Source organism: Micromonas commoda, chromosome 13, assembly GCF_000090985.2.
Source record: "Micromonas commoda chromosome 13, complete sequence".
In the NCBI taxonomy this organism is placed as follows: Eukaryota; Viridiplantae; Chlorophyta; class Mamiellophyceae; order Mamiellales; family Mamiellaceae; genus Micromonas; species Micromonas commoda.
The window spans coordinates 365277-387171 of record NC_013050.1 but is presented as its reverse complement, the minus strand read 5'-3'; the positions used below and the strand labels follow the sequence as shown (position 1 = coordinate 387171).

Here is a 21895-nt window from a genome sequence, read left to right as displayed (position 1 = left end):
AGCGAGTCTTCACCTTCGGCGACGGACAGGCCGACGGCGACGCCTCCATGAAGACCCTGCTGGGCGGCAAGGGCGCCAACCTCGCGGAGATGAACCGAATCGGCCTCTCCGTCCCCGCGGGATTCACCGTCACCACCGAGACGTGCGCCGCGTTCCACGAAAACGGCGGCGAGCTCCCGGCAGGCTGCTGGGACGAGATGCTCGAGGGACTCGCCTTTGTGGAGAAGTGCATGGGGAAGAAGCTGGGCGACGCGTCCGACCCCTTGCTCCTCTCCGTCCGCTCCGGCGCGGCGGTCTCCATGCCCGGCATGATGGACACCGTCCTCAACCTCGGACTCAACGACGACGTCGCCGAGGGACTCGCCGCCAAAGCCGGCGAGAAGTTTGCGTACGATTCCTACCGCCGATTCCTGGACATGTACGGAGACGTGGTCATGGGCATCGAGCACCACCTGTTCGAGCACCAGATCGACTCGCTGAAGAAGGAGGTTGGCGTCGCGCAGGACAACGAACTCACCGCGGAGCACCTGAGGGAGCTCGTTAAGCGGTACAAGAAGGTTTACGAAGCCGAGGGGAAGATGTTCCCGCAGGAGCCCCTCGAGCAGATGCGCCTCGCGGCGAACGCGGTGTTTGACAGCTGGAACAGCGACCGCGCGAAGAAGTACATGGCGATCAACCAGATCACCGGCCTGAAGGGCACCGCGGTGAACATCCAGGCCATGGTGTTCGGCAACATGGGCGAAACCTCGGGCACCGGGGTTTGCTTCACGCGCAACCCCTCCACGGGCGAGAACCTCCTCTACGGAGAGTACCTGGTCAACGCCCAGGGCGAGGACGTCGTCGCGGGCATCCGCACGCCCGAGGATATCCTCACCATGAAGACCGCCCTGCCGCAGGCGTACGAAGATCTCGTGCGAAACACCCAACTGCTCGAGAAGCACTACAAGGACATGCAGGACATCGAGTTCACCGTGCAGGAGGGTAAGCTGTACATGCTTCAGACGAGGAGCGGCAAGCGCACCGGCGCGGGCGCCGTGAAGATCGCGGTGGACCTCGTGGAGGACGGCATGATCGACAGGCAGCGCGCGGTGCAGATCGTGGAGCCCACGCACGTGGACCAGCTCCTCCATCCGCAGTTCAAGGACGAGTCGGCGTACGCCGCGGACGTCATCGGCGTCGGCCTGCCCGCGTCACCCGGCGCAGCCGTCGGCCAGGTTGTCTTTGACACCGAAACCGCCGAGGAGCTCAACGCGCAGGGCAAGAAGTGCATCCTGGTGCGCGTGGAGACCTCACCCGAGGACGTGGGCGGGATGAACGCGGCGGAGGGTATCCTCACCGCGAGAGGAGGCATGACGAGCCACGCGGCGGTGGTGGCGCGCGGGTGGGGCAAGACGTGCGTGTCGGGATGCTCCGAGCTCGTCGTCGACGAGGAGAACAGGTGGCTCTCGCTGGGCGGCGTCAAGCTGCACGAGGGCGACTGGGTGTCCCTCAACGGCACCACCGGCGAGGTCATCCGCGGTCAGGTTGAGCTCGCCCCACCGGCAATCTCCGGCGATCTCGACAAGTTCATGACCTGGGTCGACGAGTTCCGACGCCTCAAGGTTCTCGCCAACGCGGACACCCCCGAGGACGCCAAGACGGCGAGGGATAACGGCGCCGAGGGCATCGGGCTCGTTCGCACCGAGCACATGTTCTTCGGCACCGGCGAGAGAATCATGGCCGTGCGCCGCATGATCATGGCCGCGGACACCGCGACGCGTGAGGCGGCGCTGACCGACCTCCTCCCGTACCAGCGCGAGGATTTCGAGGGGATCTTCCGCGCCATGGACGGGTGCCCGGTGACGATTCGTCTTCTCGACCCGCCGCTTCACGAGTTTCTCCCCGACGGCGACCTCGACGAGATCGTCGCGATGCTCTCCGCCGACACCGGCGCGGACGAGCACGAGGTCGTGGAGCGCATAGAGAAGCTCGCGGAGATTAACCCCATGCTCGGCTTCCGGGGTTGCCGCCTCGCCATCACCTACCCCGAGATTGGCCGAATGCAGGTTCGCGCGATCCTCGAGGCGGCGGTGGCGGTGCAGGCGGAGGGCAAGGTTGTCATTCCGGACATCATGGTCCCCCTCGTCGGCACTCTCGAGGAACTGAGGGATCAGACGGCGATGATCCGAGAGACGGCGAAGGCGGTTTTCGAGGAGAAGGGCGCGGAGGTGGCGTACAGGATCGGGACGATGATCGAGATTCCCCGCGCGGCGCTCATGTCAGATCAGATCGCGACCGAGGCGGAGTTCTTCTCCTTCGGCACCAACGACCTGACGCAGATGACCTTTGGTTACTCTCGCGACGACGTGTCCAAGTTTTTGCCCACGTATCTGGAGCGCGGGATCCTCAAGCACGACCCTTTCCAGGTGCTGGACCAGGCGGGCGTGGGGCAGCTCATCGAGACGTCGGTGCAGAGGGGCCGCGCGACGAGGCCGGAGCTCAAGGTTGGCATCTGCGGGGAGCACGGCGGCGATCCATCCTCCGTGGATTTCTTCCACCGCAAGGATCTGGACTACGTGTCCTGCTCGCCGTTCCGCGTGCCGATCGCGCGTCTGGCGGCGGCGCAGGCGGCGCTCAACAACTGAGCCCTCGACGGCGAGCGAGACGACGACATCGAATCAATTCATTTCAATTCATTTCAGCGTACAAATCAACCATCGTTCCCCGCGTGTGGTGCATCCTCCTCACCGTGACTCATCGCTCCGACCGTCCGAAGATTAAACCCATCAGTCCTCCATCTCGGTAGGCTTGAGGGCCCAGTCCGGGGCCTTGTCTACTTCGTACCTGTAGTCGTACGTGAGCTCCTCTCCCGGCGCTATGTGCTCCTTGGCGAAGATGCCCACCCTGTGATCGCCGCGGACCATGAGAACCTTCGCGTAGCAGTTTGGCGTCGCGGAGTGGTTCGCGAACTTGAGCTTGTTGCCCCTAACCGCCGCGTCCAGCACCCACTGGTCGTTAAGGTTGAACAGGAAGCTGGAGTTGAGCTTGTCGTAAATCTTACCCCGTCGGTCCGCCTCCGTCTGCGATATGAGCTCGCCGGTGTACTCGCCGAGGAGCTCGTTCTTCCGCGCGCCGTTCTTCAAAAAGCATCCCCATCCTTCGACGCCCGACAAACCGAGGCACGCGTGCTTGTGCTGCCGGAGGTAGAGCTTCATGTTGCCGCACTGCTCGTTGGGATCGCTCCTGGCGGCGGTCGCCTCGGTTGGTTCCTTCGGCGGCGCGGGCACGGGCTCGCAGATGTCGGTAAACGGCCACCCGTCGCGGCGCTCGTGCGCGATGACCTGCGCGGTGTGCGCGCAACGCTTGCAGATTTCGGGGTCGCACTCGCGCGCGGCGGCGAAGCACGGGCACGCGCGCGTCCCGCACGTCCCGCTCCTGCAGTTGCACCCCGTAAACGCGTTGGCGCATCGCGAGAGCGGCCCGCGGCAGCTGCAGTACTTTTCGCAAAAGTTCCCGTCGCTCATGCACGCGCACGTCGCCGCTTTGCAGCCCCCCGGACCGCAATCGCACGGCGTGTACTGGGTCCACACGTGGTCCTCCTCGTTCCCTTGCATCCGCCGGCGAATCACCGCGGTCGTCGTTCGCTTGCGCTGGGTGATCCAACCCTTTCTCTTCTTCCCGCCCTTCCTCCGATTGCCCCCGCGACCGCCGCCGCCGCCCCGTCCCTCCTCGTCCTCGGCGTCGCTATGGTGCTCCGACCGCGACGCCTCCGCCTCGCCCTCGCGTTGAAGGTCCGCGCGGAGCCGTCGATACACCTCGACGCACGAAGGTCCGTCGATGGCGCGGGCTATGGCGCACGGGTCGCCGCCGTCGCCGTACACCACCCTCATCTTCGCGTAGTACGACTCGTCAAAGGAGGACCAGCGCGGGGCGGGCTTAGGGTCCGTCTGTCTGACCGGCGTGGAGACCACCGCGTCGGCGTCGACGCCGCCGGACACGGGGCGTTCGTTGAGAAAGTCAACTTCCGCCTCGGCCGCGTCCGCGTCGCCGGCCGCCGGGCCCTCGCCGCCGCCGACGCGAGGGGACTTCCGGGGAGTGTTCGTCGTTTGTTTCTGGGGCGTGCCTCGAGGTGACCTCCGCGGCGCGGCCTTCGCCTTCTCCGCCCTGGCCGTCGCGGCCTCGCCCGCCTCGCGCTTGATCCTCGCCGCGTCGAAGCGGATGGGAGAGGCGCCGGTGGGCGCGTCGGCCGAGGCGTTCCCGCGGGCCGAGGCGTTCCCGCGGGCCGAGGCGTCCATGAGCCAACACCGGGGCCCGCACGGGGGTTGAGCGAGCGCGGGGCGATCGATTTGGCCGCGCGTCTTGCGCCCAGTCGCGGCGGCGGCTGCGGCGGCGGCCGCTGCCTCCTCCGCCTCCTTCGCCGCGCGTCGTACCGCCTCCATGTGGGTCTTGCTTCGATGGTGCGGGTTTCTGCTCGCCTCCTCCTCGCCGAGCTTCACCGTCGGCTGCGCGTGCCCGCAGCCGTGCAGGTTACAGTCGTAGTGGTGGCACCTCGGGCAGTACAGCGTCCGGAAGGAATCCAGCGCGGGGTCCACGTCGGCGTGTCGCGGGAGGCCGCCGCCGTGGACGTCCTCCGTCGAGTCCGGTTCCGAGAGAAACCGCCACGCCACGAGGTTCCACAGCTTTGTCTCGCGAGAATCCTTGCGACGAACGGGAACGACGGACGCGTCCGCCATGCCGCGGGTCGCTCGCCGCGTGATCGCGGGTCCGGCGTCGTCCCCGCCGTCCTTTTCGTTCGCCTTCTCGCGCTCTTTGCCGCCGGATCCCGTCCCTTCCTCCCCCTCTTCCTCCCCAACCCCGTCCTCCTCCTCGTCGGAGCCCGGGTCCATCTTGATTTCCACGTCACCCTCCTCCTCGCCAACCTTCGCGTCTCCCTTGGCCACCGCGAGCGCCGCGCGGTACTCCTGCGCGGCGCGTACCCCAGCCTCGTGCGCCGCCTTCGCGCCCTCGTGAACAGCCGCGATCGAGACGCCGCGCCGGTCGATTCGTTCGTTCTTTTCTCCGCCGCGCGCGTTTCGAGCCTTTTGGAGCGTCCTCATCCTCGCGCGTAAGATCCTCGGCTCCAAACGCAGGTTCGCCGCCACCGCCTCGATGCACCGCGTCGTGGTTCCGAGGCACACGGCGGCGGCGTAGATGAGGTAATCGGTGCGCTTGTCCCAGTGTCGATTCGCCGCGGCTTCATCCGCCTTTTGTTTCGCCTCGGCTTCGTCGATCGGTCCGTGATTTGCGGCGGCTTCCTCGACGTACTCCTCCGAGGGCTTAGCCTTGCCCAGCCTCGCGGCGACGCGCTCCTTCTTCCCCGCGCGCGCGGTCCGCCGCCTCGCGCGTCGCTCCGTGCCGTCGTCGTCGTCGCCCAGGCCCTCGACGTCGGATCGGCGCTGGGACGACCCCGAGTCCGACTCGCTCGCATCAGAGTCGGAGAGTTCGTGATAGAGCTCGCCCTCGTTGTCGCGGAGCATGAGCCGGCGACGGACCTCGTCCTGGACGTAGGAGTTCTCGTGCGCGCTGTAGATGTAGCTGGTGTACGGCGGAACGTTTCTGATAGCGGGCAGGGTCTCGGTGAGGCATTGCAAGATCTCCTCGGTCGAACCCGACGAGGCTCCGTTCTCCCAGCGCCTCACCACCACGGTCGCGACGTCCGGATCGCGGTTGGGATCTGACGTTCGCCATTCGCCCGGGTCGTCGGGATTGGCGCGATCCGCGATGGCGTCCGCCGCGCGGGCCGTCGCGCGATCTTGGCGTTTGGCGTCCTCCGCCGCGACGCCGCGCAGGGTCGGCGCGAGGTTCGCGGCGAGCCGGACGGACGCCCAGTTGTTCTGCTGCGCGCTGAAGATTTTGCGATGCGAGGCGAGGCACCTAGTGACCGCGCGCGTGAACGCGGCGTCGTCCATCGCCGCGAGTACCTCGTTGGACTCGAGCGCGAGATCGAAGTCGGTGGAGCCGTCATTTCCGGTCATCGCCGTCTCATCCGCCGTGCTGGCGGGGGCGCTCGCGTGGCGTTGTTGCGGCACCCCGGTCTCCCGCCTCGTCATCCCCGTCGCGGGCGCCATTCGCGATTCTGGGATGGCTCCGACCCGCCGAAGCGCCAGTCTCCGACCCGAGGCGCGCGGGGTTTCGCCAATCCGACGCCGCTATCCTAGATCCTGTGTGAGAGATCCGCGCGTGCGTCTCGGCGCCGTGGAGGCAAGAATGACGCCGCGCGAGTTACGGGCTCGTTTACTCGGGCTTTTGGTGGTGAATGACCTTTCTGGGAGCTGGGGTTCCACAAACAGAACAGAATCGCGATTGGTATTTGCACTCGAACAAGCGGTCTACCTCATCAATCACGTCGACGAACGACCCCTTTGACCCCTGCTGCTCCGCCTCGCGTTGCCGTAGTACGAGCCGCTGTGGTAACTCCCCTCGCGCTCGCCGATCTCTTCCCTCTCTCGCGGCGAATCGTCCGTCCTGCGCTCGCGCCAACCCCTGAACCTCCTGTTTCCCTCCGGCCCGCCCGTCCCTTCTCTGTTGAAATCGTCGAACCGGTCCCCGAGGACAGAGCCGCCGTATCCGTTCCGTCCTCGCCCCTGCCCGCCCCTGCCCCTACCTCGACCTCGACCGGTGCCCGCCCCCGCCCACGGCGGCGGCCTGGGTCCCCGGACGCGCCTGGGACCGCCCTGCGGCCGGTCGGGGTCGATCGGCATCCCTTTTATGTCCGCGACGATGCGCCTGCCGGAGTTGTTCCCCTGCAGCCGCTCGCGCGCAACCTCCATGACCCCGAGGGGCGATATCGGCAAGAACGTGAGCTGCGCGCGGTCGTTCTGCGCCGCCTCGAGGAACGCCGTCTCGACCTCCTTCCTGTGCGCGCGATCGTGCATGTCGATGTAATCGATCATGACCAACCCGCCGATGTCTCTCAGCCTGAGCTGGAGCGCGATCTCCTTCGCCGCCGCCACGTTCACCTGCGCCGCGACGGACTCGTTGTCGCTGTCGTTGATGAACGCGGCGCGCCCGGCGTTGACGTCGATCGCGGTGAGCGCCTCCGTCTGCTGAATCACGACGTGCGCCCCGGGAAGCGTCTCGTCCTTCAGCCACACCCGCTCATCCGCGGTGGACTCGACGGCGTCGGCGACTCCCAGGAATGCGAAGACGTTCTCCGGGCCCGTGTGCAGCCGCACGCGCCGGACGATCTCGTCCGTCGCGCCCGTTCGCCTCAGGTCCGAGACGATCGCCTCGTACGACGACATCGAGTCGACGGTGAGTTTCGCGATTCTCTCGCCGAATAAATCCCGCACCAAAATTTGCTCCACGGTGGCGGCGTCGAGTAAACGGCGGGGAAACGGGCTCCTGCCCTGGAGCCCCGCGGCTTCCACCGCCGCCCTCGCGCGCTCCCGGACGACGTCCCAGTCGTCGGCGAGGGACCTGATGTCCATCTCGAGAACCTCCTTGGACACCCCCGCCGCTTCCGTCCGCATGATGAGCGCGCAGTCGCTCGGGACGACGGTGGCGCCCACAGCCTTGACGTAGGCGCGCGCCTGCCCCGCGAGCTTCCTGCTGACGTACACCCCCTCGCCGTCGGGGCAGAGCACCACGTTCCTCCCCGGTAACGTCGGCCTCGCGGTGACCCTCGGGCCCTTGTGACCGGACCCGAGCCGCGTGACCTGAACCACCACGGGCATCCCGGGCCGCCAGTGCTCCACAACCTTGTTCGCCCCCGTGAGCTCCGAGTCGCGCCCCACCGCGGCGACGTGCGTCTTCCACGGCGTCCAGCCGTGGTGCGTCGCGCCCCTCGGACCGCCGCCGCTCCGCAGCCACGCGCTGGAGTACGCCTCTTCGAAGTCCCCGCCGGCGGTCGAGTCGCCGAATGTTTGGGGGGAGCGCGAAGAACCCGACGAGTTGAACGAGTTGAACGACGACGGTTCCGACCGAAAGAAACGCTCGGAACGACCGACGGCGGGGACCGACCGGCTCGCGTTGCGCTCCTTGGCGCGCAGCGCGTCGCGCCGGCGGGCCTCCAGCGTCGCCTCGTGCCGCTGGAGCTCCTCGTCGATCGTCTCGTCCACGGGGGCGTACGAATCGTCGTCGTCCTCGTCTGATGAACCCTCGCCCGAACCCTCGCCAGAGGGTTCCTCTTCGTCGCCTCCCGGGTCGAAAACCGACCCGTCGTAGCTGCCGCTCACGCCCACGCCGTCCGCCCACGCGTCCGCCCACCTTCCACCCGCGGGCCGGCGCTGCCAACGAGTCTTCGCGCCCTCCTCCAGCAGCGTCGTCGCAAACTCCCTCGCCCCGGGAGCCTCGCCGCCAGCTGTGTCGCCGTCTAAAACCTCGTCGTCGTCCCAGTCCGCGTCGTCGTCGTCCCAGTTTTCCCAGTCGCCGTCGTCGTCCCACATCCCCGAGGGCTCCTCGGACTGCACCCAAGCCAGCGCCGGTTCGTCCACGCCCTTCTGCATCAGCGAATACGGCGGCCCCTTTCCCGTGACGTCCACCAAAACACCCTGCATGCCGCTGATGACCTTGGCGACGACTCCCAGGTAAACGTCACCGACGCGCATGCCCTTACCGGGCTCCGCCGCGTGCTCGTGCCACAGCTCCACCAGCCGATCCTCCTCTATGATACCGACGCGGACCCCGTGCTCCTCCTTGTCGGCGGCGTTGAACACGAGCTCGGTGCGCTTCCCGCCCATCATGCCCTCGAGGTGCGACCCGACCACGTACCCACCGGCGAACGCGTCGCTGAACGACTGAGACTCGGCGTCCACGCCGGAAGACGTCGTGCTCGAGTCGCCATCGTCCTCGCCCTCGGCATCGTCATCGGCATCGTCATCGTCCACGTCATCGTCCTCGTCATCGCCATCGACATCGCCCTCGTCGTCCTCGTCGGTGGAGAGATCGGCGCGGACAAACGCACCCGCCGTGCCCTTCGCGGCGCCTCCGTCGGCGTCAATGTCCACCGCGTCCACCGCGTCGACCACGATTCGATCGTCGGCGTCGGCGTCGTCGGCGTCCGACTCGTCGTGATCCGAATCGTCGTGATCCGAATCGTCGTCGTCGACCGTCTTCTCCACCTTGCCGTACGCCAGCCACGCGCCGCCCGTCTCGACCCTGTAGTCCTGGATGGGCTTCTCCACCACCACCCTCTGCTGCACCGCGAGCGGCGCGTCCCTCGCGTCCGCGCCGCCCCGGGGTTCCGGCCAGTCCACGTTCACCTCGACGCCGGTGCACCCGTGCGGGACGGCGACGACGATGTCGCCGCCCTGCGACCATCGCACCACGGCGTCGCCCGCGTCGATTGTGACAACCTTGAACTGCAGGCGGCTGCCGATGGGCACCGCGAGGACCCACTCCCAGAGGTCGGGATCCGACTGCGAGCGTCGCATTGGGTTGACGCGGCTGGTGTCCCACTTGCCGAGCGCGCCGCCCTCGCCCAGGAGCCCGACTCGGAGGTCGCCCGGGCACGGACGTCGCACGCGGACGGTGACCGCGGCGTCCGTGCGCTCCTCCGGGGTTTGCGCCATCCGCTTGTTGCTCCGGCGCGAGCGACGCGACGACCTGGCGTGGTACGCTCGGGTCGGGGGGACGACAGCGCGCGCGCGAGGAACGGCGCGCGATCCGGACGATCGGAACGGGACGAGCGCGTCGCCGCTCCACTGACGCGCCACCGCCGTCGTCATCGATTGTGCCACAATCAACCCCGGCATGATTTCGGCGTAACCGTCTCCCCGACCCGAGCGCGCTCCCCTCGGACCTCGATGAACCCGGCGAGCGAACGCGGTCCACCGGTCGCCGCCGGCGCGCTCTCGCTCGCGTCTCCCCGGGTTACGCCGACCGCGGGGGCAGTCTCGGCGGCCTCCGCGCGGCTCCTTTGTGCCCGGGGTCGCGGAGAAGTTCGAGATAGGGTTCGCGGAGAGGTTCGAGATCCCCGCCAGCGCCGACTGGAACGCGCTGCTGCCGCCGACCGTCGCGCACATGCACGCGCGCCCGTGCGCGTGGAGGCGATGGCGAGCGCGGCGGCGAGCGCCACCGTCGCGCGCGCGGTGACGTTCGCGTCTCCGAGCGAACGCCTCGGCGCGTCTCGCGACGGTCCCGCGCCGCGGCCACCGCGCGTTCCCCGGCGTCCACCGGTCTCTCCGCCGCTGGATGGAGCGAGGCGATGGGTCCTCGGCGCGCGCGGTGGGTCTCGCGCCGCCGCGACCGCCTCCGACGACGGCACGCCCGGCGACCCCGAGCCGTTTAAGATCGCCATCATCGGCGCGGGCTTCGCGGGCGTCGCGGCGGCGTACCATCTCATGTTGCGGTGCGCGGAGGGTCTCGACGACAGCCCCGCCGCCCCGACCGCCACCGCCGACGCGCTCCAAACGTCGCGTCGAAGGCCGGTGGAGGTGCACCTGTTCGACGAGAAGGGCATCGCCGGAGGCGCGTCCGGCGTCGCCGCGGGCCTCCTCCACCCGTACACGCCGCGGGGAAAGATCATATGGAGGGGCGTCGAGGGCGTCGCGGCCACGCTCGCGCTCGTGGCCGCGGCGGAGGATGCCGAGAGGAGGCTCGACTCGGGAGCCGCCGTCCTCGACGACGACGACGGGGCCGGTCCACACGATCGACGCGGCGAGTCGATCGCGTGGCGACGTGGGACCGTGCGTCCCGCGAAAAACCTCAAACAGGCTCGCGATCTCGCCAAGTTCGCCCCCTCGAACGCCGAAGGCGGAGGCGTCGCCGTCGACGCGGCTACCCTTCGAGCCATCCTCCCGGGTGTCGCCGTCCCGGACGAGGTCGAAGACGCTACTCTCTCTAGTGTTGATGGCGCTAATCTTACCGATGAGCCATTCGACACGAAAGAGATGGCGTCCAAGGTGGACACCGACGGGACCGGGGCGTCGGGCGTAGGGGACCCGAGGGTTAGAGGGACGAACGCGAGGGAGCGGAGAGCGGCGTCGCGGAAAGCGTCTGCGCCCACCGCCGCCGCGCTGCACATTCCCGGCGGCGTCGTCCTCGACTCCGGTCGGTACCTTCGCGCGCTGTGGAACGCGACCAAGCTGTTGGCGTCCTCGACACGAACCCCGCGCGGGTCACGCGCGGTACTCCGCGTGGAACGAGCGGTGCGTAGCCTGACCTCGGACGAGCGCGTCGGCGTCGAAGGCGGCACCTTTGACGCGTGCGTCGTGGCGTGCGGAGCAGCCGTCGGATCAATCGCCGAGCTCTCCGTTGGACCGAGTGGGTGTGTCCTTCCGTTATCCAACCAAGGGGGGCACGTCGTGGAACTCGTGCCAAAGCCCGGTTCGATTGCGTCGCCGTGGGACGAACGCGCGCCGGGGATACTCGGCGCTCCGTACGTCGCTCCGTTGGGCGTCGGGCGTTTGTTAGTCGGCGCGACGAAGGAGTTTGGCGCCAGCTGTGCCGACGCGAGGCGCGCGGGCGTCGTCGATCCGGGGTTGGACGATGCCGCGCAGGAGGCTGCGCGTGCGCTCGTCGCCGACGCGTCCGTGACGTACCCGCCGCTGAGCGGGATGGATGTGGACGTGGTGAGGTACGGCGTGAGGGCAAACCCGCCGAGGACGCCCGCCGGGTCGCTGCCGCTGATGGGGAGGATCGAGGGCATCGGCGGGGACGGGGACGGGGACGAAAAGTCGGCACCCGGGGACGGGGACGGGGACGGGGAGGCGGGTCGTCGCTCGTGGTGGTTCGTCGGGGGACTCGGCGCGAGGGGTTTGGTGTACCACGCGATGCTCGGCGCGATCGTGGCGGAGGCGGTGATGCGGCGGGATCCGTCGGGAATTCCCGCGGAGCTCCGATTCGATCCATGGGTCGTCTCGACGTGATAGTTTTGCGTGCGTTTGCTATTTACAGCTCATCAGTAGTTGCCGTACTTGGGAGGGTCGTTCACCTTCGTCAGGACGAAGACGCTCCCGCCATCCCCTCTTGCGATCCTCAAATCCCCATCCAGGTACGTGGTCAGCAGCCACGCCTCCGACCCTGGGCTGGCTGACTCCGGCAGCGGTACCTTCAGCGACGGCAAGCCGCTCACCGCGCTTTTAACCCCGTTGAGGGCGTCGGTCAACCCCGACTGGAACGGCTGCATCAAATCCGCCAGGGGCGCGGTGTCGATGGACTGTCCCATGACGTCCACGGTCATCGGCAGGGACATGTACTGGAACACGTCGGCGACAATCGTCGGAGTCTCGACGCCAGCCTCGTCAAACTTGACCTGCAGTCGCTTGGGCGACCGAACCTCGAAGCTCGCGTTGGCGCTGACGGAGGACTCGAGCATCGGCGCGCTGAACGCCACGCGGTTCTCCACCCGTCCCCCGACGCCGTCGATGGTCTGGGTGATGTCGCCCACGTTGAGGCCCGGAAGGTTCTCCGCGGCGAGTAAGAACATCACCTCGCTGTTCGACGTGTACACCAGGCGCCACTTGCCGGACAAAGCCGCGAGCTCGTAGGACGGCGAGGGCGTCGGGTTCATCGCCTCGAGCCTCGAGATGAGCTCGTTGACCTCCGCGCGGGTTTTGGAGGACGCGGACAAACCCCGGTTGGTGCCGTAGAAGGAATCCAGCAGCCGCGACTTGACCGCGTCAACCTCAGCCTCAATGACCTCAGCCTCCTCCTCCTCCTCCCCGGACACCTCGGGCCGCGCGGAGCTGGAAGCCGTCGCGTCGTCGGAACTCGCATCCGGCTCGCGTGAGGCCCGCGCGTCGTTCCAATCGTCCTCGTGTTCGGCGAGCGCGGAGTCGATGGAGCGCTCGGCCAGCTTCTTCTTCTTCTCCTCGGTGAGCTCCGCCGCGGGCTCGACAACCGCGGGCTCGACAACCGAGGGCTCCCCATCCACGGTGGGCTCCACCTCCACGGCGGCCTCGTCCACCTTCTTCGCCGCTGCCGTCTTCTTTTTCTTAGGCGCAGCCTTCTTCGGTTTCGCGTCGTCGCCGTCGGAAGCCTTCGCGCACGTCGCCGGCGAGGAGTTCGATCGCGACGAGGGAAACCGAAATCGCGCGAGCGAGCCACGTCGCGACCTCTCCGAGCTCGGGAGGACGACGCCCGAGAGAGCGCGCGCCCGACGCAATCGAATCGACGATGCGTTTGAAGACGATGTCGCCGGTATTGGGACCGCGCGGCCGCGCGATATCGCAGAGGACGAGCTCATCGTGCTGTCGAGCGGCCCACGTCACCGGTAGTGACAACCTGGCCGAGGTGCAGCCGAGAAAGGATGGTGTCAGCGCGCGGCGCCAGAAGTGGTGGGATTTTGAAAACGGGAATGTGCACCATCAGATCCGCCGAGGTGCCGAGAGAAAAATCTGGAGCGATTGCTTCGTTGTCTTCGGGCTCAGGGTTAATGTTCATAGCACAACCACAGTTTACAAATAAATATCCCCCGAAAGAATCCGGTCTTTTCGTTTTCGATGACTGAATGCGTGCTTGGTTGTGCTTGGTTGAGAACCAATCCGGGCCGCCGATATCTCAATTGATCCGGACGCCCTTTCGTGCGTCTTTTCGCAAAAAGTGCCACTGAAAACCTAAGCAAAATTGCCAAAAAAAAAATCTGCCCACGCAGCAATACGCCCGTGACGAAACTTCACCTCACCGTGACCCGGGCCTTCAATTGGGGTTCGCGCCGTTCACGCGGCGCGATGGCTGGCTACTCCCCGACGATGGAAGCGGATCGTCGCGTTCACAAGGGGAGTCACCACCAGATCGATGCGATCGGTAGGACCACGGACAGGAGCAAGCCGCCCGCCAAATTGAAGGTCCGCCTCCGTCCCGGTTGCCCTATGTGTTTTTCCACACCATCCCCGCCCCTCCGCTCTTCGCCCCGGCCGTCTCCGCCGCTCACCTCCGCCCCGCCCCGCCCCGCCCTCCGACCGAATGCCCGCAGAAAATCGTGTACTGGCTGTGGATCTTGGCCATCTTCTATCTCGAGCAGAAGATCGTGATCAAACAGGGCACGCTGCTCCAGCCGTACGAGGACCGGGTCATCGGGAACGATTTCCTATGGAAGACTAAGATACTCCACGTCGTGCTCCACGTCATCATCGACGGCATGACCTTGATCAACCTCAACGCGTTGGCCCCTCAGTGGGGCGTCAAGTATCCCAACGGTCCCAGGCGCGCGCCCGTGCTCAGGATGAGCGAGGAGACCGCGTTGACCATTCGACACGTGCTCAAGCTCGTGTTGCGCATTCCCGTACTCAACGCCGCCATCCTCGGCGCGAGGGCGGGTTGCCACCACGGTTACACGCTGATACAGGCCATGACCATGAGCATATCCCCAACCGTCTTCGGGGTGCTGCTCGCGATCGAGTCCAATCTATGGCTGACGTGCGTCGGCGTTACAAACGTCGTGTTCATGGTGTTCACGGCGCTGCAGCTCCCGACGGCGTACGGCTACGACGACGACCTCCGCAGGATGTACCTCTCCACCGAGGAGAACTCGGCGGATAAGCTCCTTCGGATCGGCGCGCCCGCCGTCTTCGTCGCGCCGTTCATCGTCAACGTTATCGTTCGGAACGAGTTTGTGAGCAATTACGCCTCGGCGTACCTGCGACTGAATCAGCGGATCCTCCTGGGATCCAACCGCACCACGAAGGATGCGGGGGTTTCGCTGTCCCGGCTGCAGAGGTCGGTGGTGTTTGCGGTGGGGATCGCGTCAATTGCCAACGTCAACGCGGTGCACAACGTGTTTTTCTCTTCGGTGACCAGGGCGGGCGTGTCTGTGGAGACAATCGCGGCGGCGGTGACGCAGTTTCTGTTGCCGTGCTACCTCACGATGAGACACCTCTCCTCCGCCGGGAAGCGCGGACAGGGAGGTTTCCTTCGCGCCGCTGTCTACACCAGGGCGACGCTCACGATGTCGTTCGCCGCGCTGTCCGCGGTGTTCCTCGACGTCTGCAAATACGCCGCGGAGACGACCTCTGACCTCGACGTGTGGCGCGTGTGGCTGCCCCAGTGGCTCTTTGTCGTGGCGTGCTCCCACGTCGCGGTGCCGGCTCCCGACGCGGCTCGAGCGTTCGCCGGGGTGCTCGCCGATTTCGCCGCCGCCAGGGTCGTGTTCCTGTATCTCGCGCCCGCGGGAACCCCCGAGCCGGATCAGAAGACTCAGATTTACGCGCTCGCCGCCATGTACATTGCCGCGCTGCACCTCTTTGACGTCACCAGCTTTTTGTTCGAGACGGTCGCCTCCTGGCTCAAGGTTCAGGCGGAGAAGCCGTCGACGCCGGCGCGAGCTTCAGTGGCGTCGGATCCTCTTGGCTCCTACAACCTCCCGCCGGGCCACTGGAAGATGGAGGACTACGAGATCGACCCGGTGAAGTTCAAGCTCGTCTCCAAGAGGTCGGCGCGTGGCTCCGAGGGTAAGGGTTACAACCTCGGACCCATGCGGTACCATGAGGGCACCCCGCCGAAGGGTGGTGTCCTGTCGACGGTCGAGGAGAACGAGGCGGATGGCGTCGCGGAATCCGCGCACACGCAGACGTGCCGCGCGCTGGGTTGCGACAAGGTTGTCAACACGAGCAACAGCGTGACCGCGGGTCTGAAGCTGTGCAGCGACCACCTCATGTCCCAGACGCCCTTCTCGACCACCGGGTCGCAGAGCATGTTCTGCCTGTCTTGCCGCCGCGTGCACTCGCCCCCGCGGTGTGAGACGTGCCGCATCACTCGCGGCGATCACGCCGAGACTCTCGACACCTCCTTCGCGGGGGATCAACCCGGGGACAAACCGTCCTCCCCCGAGGAGTTTCAAAACGTCGAGTCGATGACGATGTACTTCAAGACGAACGAGGGCCCCGTCGGCGCCGTCTCCCGCTTCCGCGGCGTCGTCGACGACTTCGGAGCGCAGATGCGAGGGTCGATGCTCCACGCGGAGGTGGCCGCCAGACCGGGCTGCACGCTCCTCACGGTGGACGTCCTCGCCAGACACGACGACGACGCCGAGTCCTTCGTCGACGGCGTCAACCGCGACGGCGACGATTTCGACGACGACGGCATCTCCAGGTCGCTCGACGCGCACGCCGCGGACTCCATCGACAAGCTTCGGAGCATCGGGGCGACGCACGGCTTGGAGGGTAACCTCGCGTTCATCGTCGGTCACCCCGTCAAGGGCCGGAGCCGGACGCACCGGATGCAATTCGGCGCGGGGGGCGCCGTGCGCCAGTCCACGCCGCTGAGCTCGGCGGCGGATGCGGTGCACGACCCGGTGTTTTCCCCGCAGCTCATCGAGGCCATCCGCAGGTCGCACGATCCGAGCATGCGCATGCCGGTGATCAGGTCGGATCGCTACGACTGCATCGACCTGCCGCGCGCGCCCGAGGGATACGCGTACACCCTGAGGTGCCACGGGCGGTACGTGCCGCTCCTGGCGGGCGCGGCGGTGGAGCTCAGTCCCCATCACGCGGACCACGACCGCGCGATCCCCGCGGGCCACGAGATGTTCAGGATCACGCCCAACAACGTCGAGGGACTCGGCTTCATCGAGCTCGTCACGCACGATGCGACGGCGTACACGGGCAGAGCCGGCGCGGGCCACGAGCACGGGGCCGGGCAACTCTCAAACTTTGTCGATCCCGTCATGTGCATCCCCGTCTTCATCACCCCGGATGCCATCCTCGCGTCGGAACTCAGCCGAACGATCGGCAGGTTCGCGCAGCTCGGGGACTCTCCCGCGCTATTCAACCTCGGCGTCGCCCTCAACGCGCCGCGCGATGCGCCCCCACCGCCCGCCGGCGGCTCGTGGGGCTCCGACTGCAGCGGGGACTCTTCGGGCGGGGACACGGCTAACCGGCGGAGACTGGAGGAGGTTTGCTTCCACGCGGCGACCGCGTGCGCCGCGCTCGGATGGGCCGCCGCGGCCTCGCGCGTCATCACCGCCCGGGATCCCGTGCCATGTGCGACGGATTCGCCCCCGCGGGACGCCGTCCCGGTGGGCTACTCGCACGGGCACCCGCTCGCGGGTCAGTTTCCGTTCACGGCGGCGATGTCGGAGGGCCCCGACACGTCGGATAACTCCGACCGCGAAGTCAACCGATACACGTCCACCGAACCGTCGGACATGGACGTGTACGAGGACGACGCGTACTTTGGCAGCAACCGTAGCGTGCACGGCGGGACCGCGGGTTCTCATCTCATCGCGACGATGAACACCAACGCCGGCATCGCCACGTTGCTCCGCGCCGCCTGCACGTCTGGGGACTCGAACACCGTGAACGCGGTCATAGCCGCGATCATCCGCCACCGCGGCGCCGCCGCCGTGGGTGCCCTCGTCAACCTCGGCGACAACGTCGTCAGCGGCAGGGGATGGACGCCGCTGCACGCGTGCGCGTTTGCCATGGCGCAGGCGGCTTGCGGCGGCGTCCATCCCTCGTCATCCGAGGGTGGGATCCATCGACGAGTGTTGCGCGGTGTATTTGGCGACGTCGCGCGGCAGACGGCGATCAACGAGGCGGTCTCGGCCGCCCTCTCCGCGCTCGTCGTGAGCACCAACCCGCTGGCGTGGGTCACCGGAAACGCGGGCATGGTGGTTGGTACCCCCGCGGAGGTTTCGTGCTCCCCGCCGGATAACGTCGCGTACGCCTACCAGGCGCACTCGATGCAATCCCGGCGGCAGAGGCACGCGATGAAGACGGCGAGCGACAAGGTGGTTGACGTGCTCGCGTCCGCGGTGGTGTTGGCGTGCGACTGGCTGCACCGCTCGCTGGCTGCCCCGGCGTCTAACCCCAACGACGCGGAGAACGCCGCGCGAATCCTCTCGTGCGAGCGCGAGCACTTCCAAGCCGCCTTGACGCTCGCCGCGAACGAGTACGACGGCTCCACGGTGTACACGATCGCATCGGCGCTGCTCCTCGGCACGTCGTCGCACCTGTGGGAGCCGATGCGTCGCAGGGTGCGCGACGAGACGTTGCAGGGCGCGTTGGGGCACACGGAGGCGAGGGAATGGGTCCTCGCCGGCGCGCCTCGCGAGGGCTTCGCGCCCCCGAAGGTCTCCGTCGTCGTCTCGGGCAGGCACGGCGTCAAGTCCCTGCCCTGGATCGATCTGCCGGTCGTCCTCCTGGTCACGACGCTGCACGTCGCCACGAACAGGCTCGGCGACGTCATCTGGATGTCGTACGCAACCTTCGCGGCGATGATCGTCGCCGCCGTCGTCACCTCCCCGCCCATCACGCCGCGACGCATTTACCTTCGCTCTCACGCGCTCATAAACGGCGCCGTGCGGCTGTTATACGCGGTGTTGCACCCCGGCCTCGAGGCTTTCATGCCGTCGTCGTACATCAGCAGGACTCGCACTACCGTGAGACTCATGTGCATCTGCGTGCACTACGTGCTGCAGTCGCTGTACGCACCCGTGGGCATGGCGTTGGAGCCCGTCGTCATGGGGGCGCAGGCGCTCATGTTTCCGGGCTGGGGCTTGGCGGCGAAGTACGTCGCGGCTCACACCGCGGGAGACGCCGCGCAGCTGGCGCAGCTCGACACGGTCACGGCGGAGCTGATCGTCTTCGTCGTGGCGGCCTGCGCGTCCGCGTACGTGGCCTCGAGCTCGTTCAGCGAGCACGTCGCCAGGAGCGTCGTCGACAAGCAATATCTGATGGAGATTCTCTCCGCACGCAGAAGGGGAGCGGACGCGCGAAGCGCTTGAACGAGAGCCCCGTCCCGTCCGCGGGAGCGAGATGTGTATGTCTACAAGTACCGAGCATGTTTATATTACAAGTACAAGTATTTTTATCGAGTCATCTTGCGCTTCGAAACGCGTCGTCTCCCTCGACTCCCGGCCTTCTGAATGAGCGACCGGTTGGTTCATCCGGGCGCCCCCGATCCATCCGGGCGCGGTCGTCCCCTATGCTTCGCGCCCGGACAGATCGGGGAAAAGCCCGAACGGGGGACCTTCTGCCGGACTTTGACCAAGTTGGCGGGTTTCGGGTTTATGGGTTTAGGGTAGGATTTCGGACAGTTTAGGGTTTCTAACTGGCCTGCTGTGCAACCCTAACTGAGCCTGGCTGCTTCAAACCGGGGTGCAACGTCAATCTGTCTCCGTCGCGCGCGAAAAAGAGTTCCAGAGTCGACGAGATTGGCGTGAGAGGCGCGGGCCGTGCAGTGCAGGCGGGCGCCCTGGGCAGTCGCAGGGCGAGCGACACCGGTACATGCGCAGGTGTCGCAACGTGTTTGCTTCACTGGCGGGTTTCGCGTCCACGATGAACGCTTCGACGTCGGCGCGCTCGCTCCCGCCCGTAATCGCCCGCCGCTTCGCGGGTCACCAGCACCCCGGGACGGCCCCCGTTCGGCACCCCTCCGCGAGTCGCGAGCGAGCCGGGGGTTTTCACCCGCGCACCGCGACGCGGGCGTCATCGTCCCCGTCTTCGGCGTCGTCCTGGCGCGAGGACGCCGCGCGATGGGCGGGCGCGCTGGACCCCGCCGGCGCCGAGTCGGAGCTCGCCCGAATCACCGCCGAGATCGTCAGGCACGACGAGCTCTACTACCTCGACGCCGCGCCCGAGGTGACGGACGCGGAGTACGACCGGCTGCGACTGCGACTGGAGGCTCTGGAGGCTGCGTTCCCCGCGCTCGCGAGGGAGGACAGCCCGACCCGACGCGTCGGTGCGCCGATCCCCGACGCACACGACGCAAACGACGCAGACGACGCAGACGACGACGAATGGGAAGCGCTGCCGCAGGTGCGCCACGCGACGCCGATGCAGTCGCTGCAGAACGCCTTCGACGCGGAGGAGGCCGCCGCCTTCGTGCAGCGCGCTCGCCGCGCGCTGGGCGGGGAGTTCTGGGACGGCGGCGGGGACGGCCCGGGCACGGCTGGCGCGCGGCTGGCGCCGATTCGCTTCTGCGCCGAGCCGAAGATCGACGGAGCGTCCGCGTCGGTGAGGTACGAGCGGGGGCGTCTGGTGCGGTGCGTGTCCCGCGGGGACGGGCGATCGGGGGAGGACGTGACGCGGCAGATGGTGGGGTGCATCGGCGCGCCTCAGACGCTGGGAGGAGATCCGAGCGCGTGGCCCGAGGTGCTCGAGGTTCGCGGCGAGGTGTTCATCGCGGATGAAGATTTCAAAGCCGTCAACGCGGCTCGCGCGGCTCGGGGGATGCGGCTGTTCAAGAACGCGAGAAACGCCGCCGCGGGGGCGATGCGACGGCTCGAGCGACCCGCGGGCGACGGCACCGACGCCGGCCCGCTGCGTTTCCTGGCGTACGGTCACGGCGAGATCGTCGGCGTCGACTGGCCGTCGCAGTCAGAGTTTCTGGAGTCCCTCCCGTCGCTGGGACTGTCGCCCGCGCCCGTGCTGCGCGTGAGCGAGAATCTGGACCACCTCATCGCCGCGCACGCCGCGCTCGCCACCGCGGAGGGCAGGCGGTCGCTCGGGTACCGCATCGACGGCGTCGTGTACAAGGTGGACGACGCCGGTTTACGAAGGAGGCTGGGCTCGGACGCTCGCGCTCCCCGGTGGGCCGTCGCGCACAAGTTCCCGGCGGAGACCGCGGTGACGACGCTCGCGGGCGTGGACGTGCAGGTGGGTCGGACGGGCGCGCTCACGCCCGTGGCGACGCTGGATCCCCCCGTGGAGCTCGGAGGAGCGACGGTGGGCAGGGCGACGCTGCACAATTTTGACGACGCGGCTCGAAAGGGTTTGTACGTTGGCGCTAGGGTCGTCGTGGAACGCGCCGGCGACGTCATACCCCGAATCACGGGATTGGCGGAGGGGGTACCTTCGTCATCCAATACTGTCGTGACGTCGCCTCCAACGTCGTGCCCGGCGTGCGGGTCGAGGGTCACGCGCACGGTGCTGGCGAGGGGCGCGAGGAGTAAGGGTAAAAAGTCGGATCCTTCGACGTCTGCGCTGGACGCGCTGCGGCTCGAGGAGGAGGAGGAGGCCGCGGTCGTGCGGTGCACCGGCGGGCTCCGGTGCCCCGCGCAGAGCGTGGAGCGCGTGGTGCACTTCGTGTCCCGGGACGCGCTCGACATTCGCGGTTTGGCGAGGCGACAGATTCAGCGTCTGCACGACACGGGCGCGGTTCGCTCCCCGGCGGATCTTTTCACGTTGCGCGCACGGTTCCAGCACCTCGCGGCGGACCCCGACGTCATCAGCGACGGCGGGTCGTTCGCGGAGGCGGACGCGCGGCTGCCGGAGTTTTGGGTCTACACGTCGGGCAAGGACAAGGGAAAGCTGAAACGTTCAGCGAAGAAGTTGTTCGACGCGATCGATTCCGTGGCGAGGAGCGTGCCCCTCGACAAGTTCATCTACTCGCTCGGCATACCACAGGTGGGTGCCGAGACGGCGAAGGTGTTCGCCGGGAGATACCGGACCCTCGAGGCGTTTCGCGACGCCGCGGCGGCGCACGACCCGGCCGTATGTACCGCCGACGAAGAACCCGTCGCGGGAGGTTGCGACGACGAATCTCGTTCCATGACGGCCATCGACGGCGTCGGCCCGGTGGTGGCCGCGGTGGTGGCCGAGTTCTGGGCCGAACACGCCAACGCCGCGGTGGTGGATGCCATCCTCGCCGCGGGTGTCGTCGTCGAACCATGGAACGCGGACGATATAATAGGAGGGGACGAAAAGGGATTTGAGCCGCTCGCCGGTTTGGGGGTGGTGGTCACCGGCCGGGTTCCCGGCATGTCTCGCGACGAAGCGACCGCCGCGGTGGAGCGCGCGGGTGGGACGGCGCAAAAGTCGGTGAGCGGTAAGACGGACCTGCTCGTCGTGGGAGAGGGCGCGGGACGGAACAAGGCTGCCGCGGCGGAGGAGAAGGGCGTGAGGGTGGTGGACGCGGCGGCGTTTCTCAGAATCTTGTCCGGCGAGGACGCGTTGTGAAGAATTCAAACAGGGTTTAGGTTCAGGGTTGGGGTTCTGTGTCCCGTCGACTCGCGGCGCCCTCGTCCGCGTCCTTTGCCTCCAAACCTTCTCTG

General features: G+C 67.3%; 6 protein-coding genes across 6 annotated transcripts; 3 read left to right on the top strand and 3 right to left on the bottom strand.

The window, feature by feature from the left end:
* Positions 1 to 47: 47 nt before the first annotated feature.
* Positions 48 to 2691, top strand: MICPUN_104991 (pyruvate, phosphate dikinase; the record flags this gene model as incomplete). The annotated part of the gene is made up of 1 exon (XM_002505674.1): positions 48 to 2691. The coding sequence occupies one exon, from the start codon at positions 48 to 50 to the stop codon at positions 2622 to 2624; it is 2577 nt and encodes an 858-aa protein (XP_002505720.1). The 3' UTR covers positions 2625 to 2691.
* Positions 2692 to 2765: 74 nt separating this feature from the next.
* Positions 2766 to 6086, bottom strand: MICPUN_63548 (set domain protein; the record flags this gene model as incomplete). Its single annotated transcript, XM_002505429.1, has 1 exon — positions 2766 to 6086. One exon carries the CDS (start codon positions 6084 to 6086, stop codon positions 2766 to 2768), a length of 3321 nt encoding a protein of 1106 aa, XP_002505475.1.
* Positions 6087 to 6359: 273 nt separating this feature from the next.
* MICPUN_103766 (carbohydrate-binding module family 20 protein) lies at positions 6360 to 9713 on the bottom strand (the record flags this gene model as incomplete). Its single annotated transcript, XM_002505428.1, has 1 exon — positions 6360 to 9713. The coding sequence occupies one exon, from the start codon at positions 9711 to 9713 to the stop codon at positions 6360 to 6362; it is 3354 nt and encodes a 1117-aa protein (XP_002505474.1).
* A 297-nt stretch (positions 9714 to 10010) lies between these two features.
* On the top strand, positions 10011 to 11763 carry MICPUN_63546 (predicted protein; the record flags this gene model as incomplete). Its single annotated transcript, XM_002505673.1, has 2 exons — positions 10011 to 11722; positions 11757 to 11763. The coding sequence occupies 2 exons, from the start codon at positions 10011 to 10013 to the stop codon at positions 11761 to 11763; spliced, it is 1719 nt and encodes a 572-aa protein (XP_002505719.1).
* Positions 11764 to 11857: 94 nt separating this feature from the next.
* MICPUN_87559 (predicted protein) lies at positions 11858 to 12616 on the bottom strand (the record flags this gene model as incomplete). The annotated part of the gene is made up of 1 exon (XM_002505427.1): positions 11858 to 12616. A coding segment is annotated over one exon (756 nt), but the record flags the coding sequence as incomplete, so codon positions are not given.
* Positions 12617 to 13631: 1015 nt separating this feature from the next.
* On the top strand, positions 13632 to 18625 carry MICPUN_103764 (predicted protein; the record flags this gene model as incomplete). The annotated part of the gene is made up of 2 exons (XM_002505672.1): positions 13632 to 13748; positions 13877 to 18625. The coding sequence occupies 2 exons, from the start codon at positions 13632 to 13634 to the stop codon at positions 18623 to 18625; spliced, it is 4866 nt and encodes a 1621-aa protein (XP_002505718.1).
* Between the last annotated feature and the right edge of the window lie 3270 nt (positions 18626 to 21895).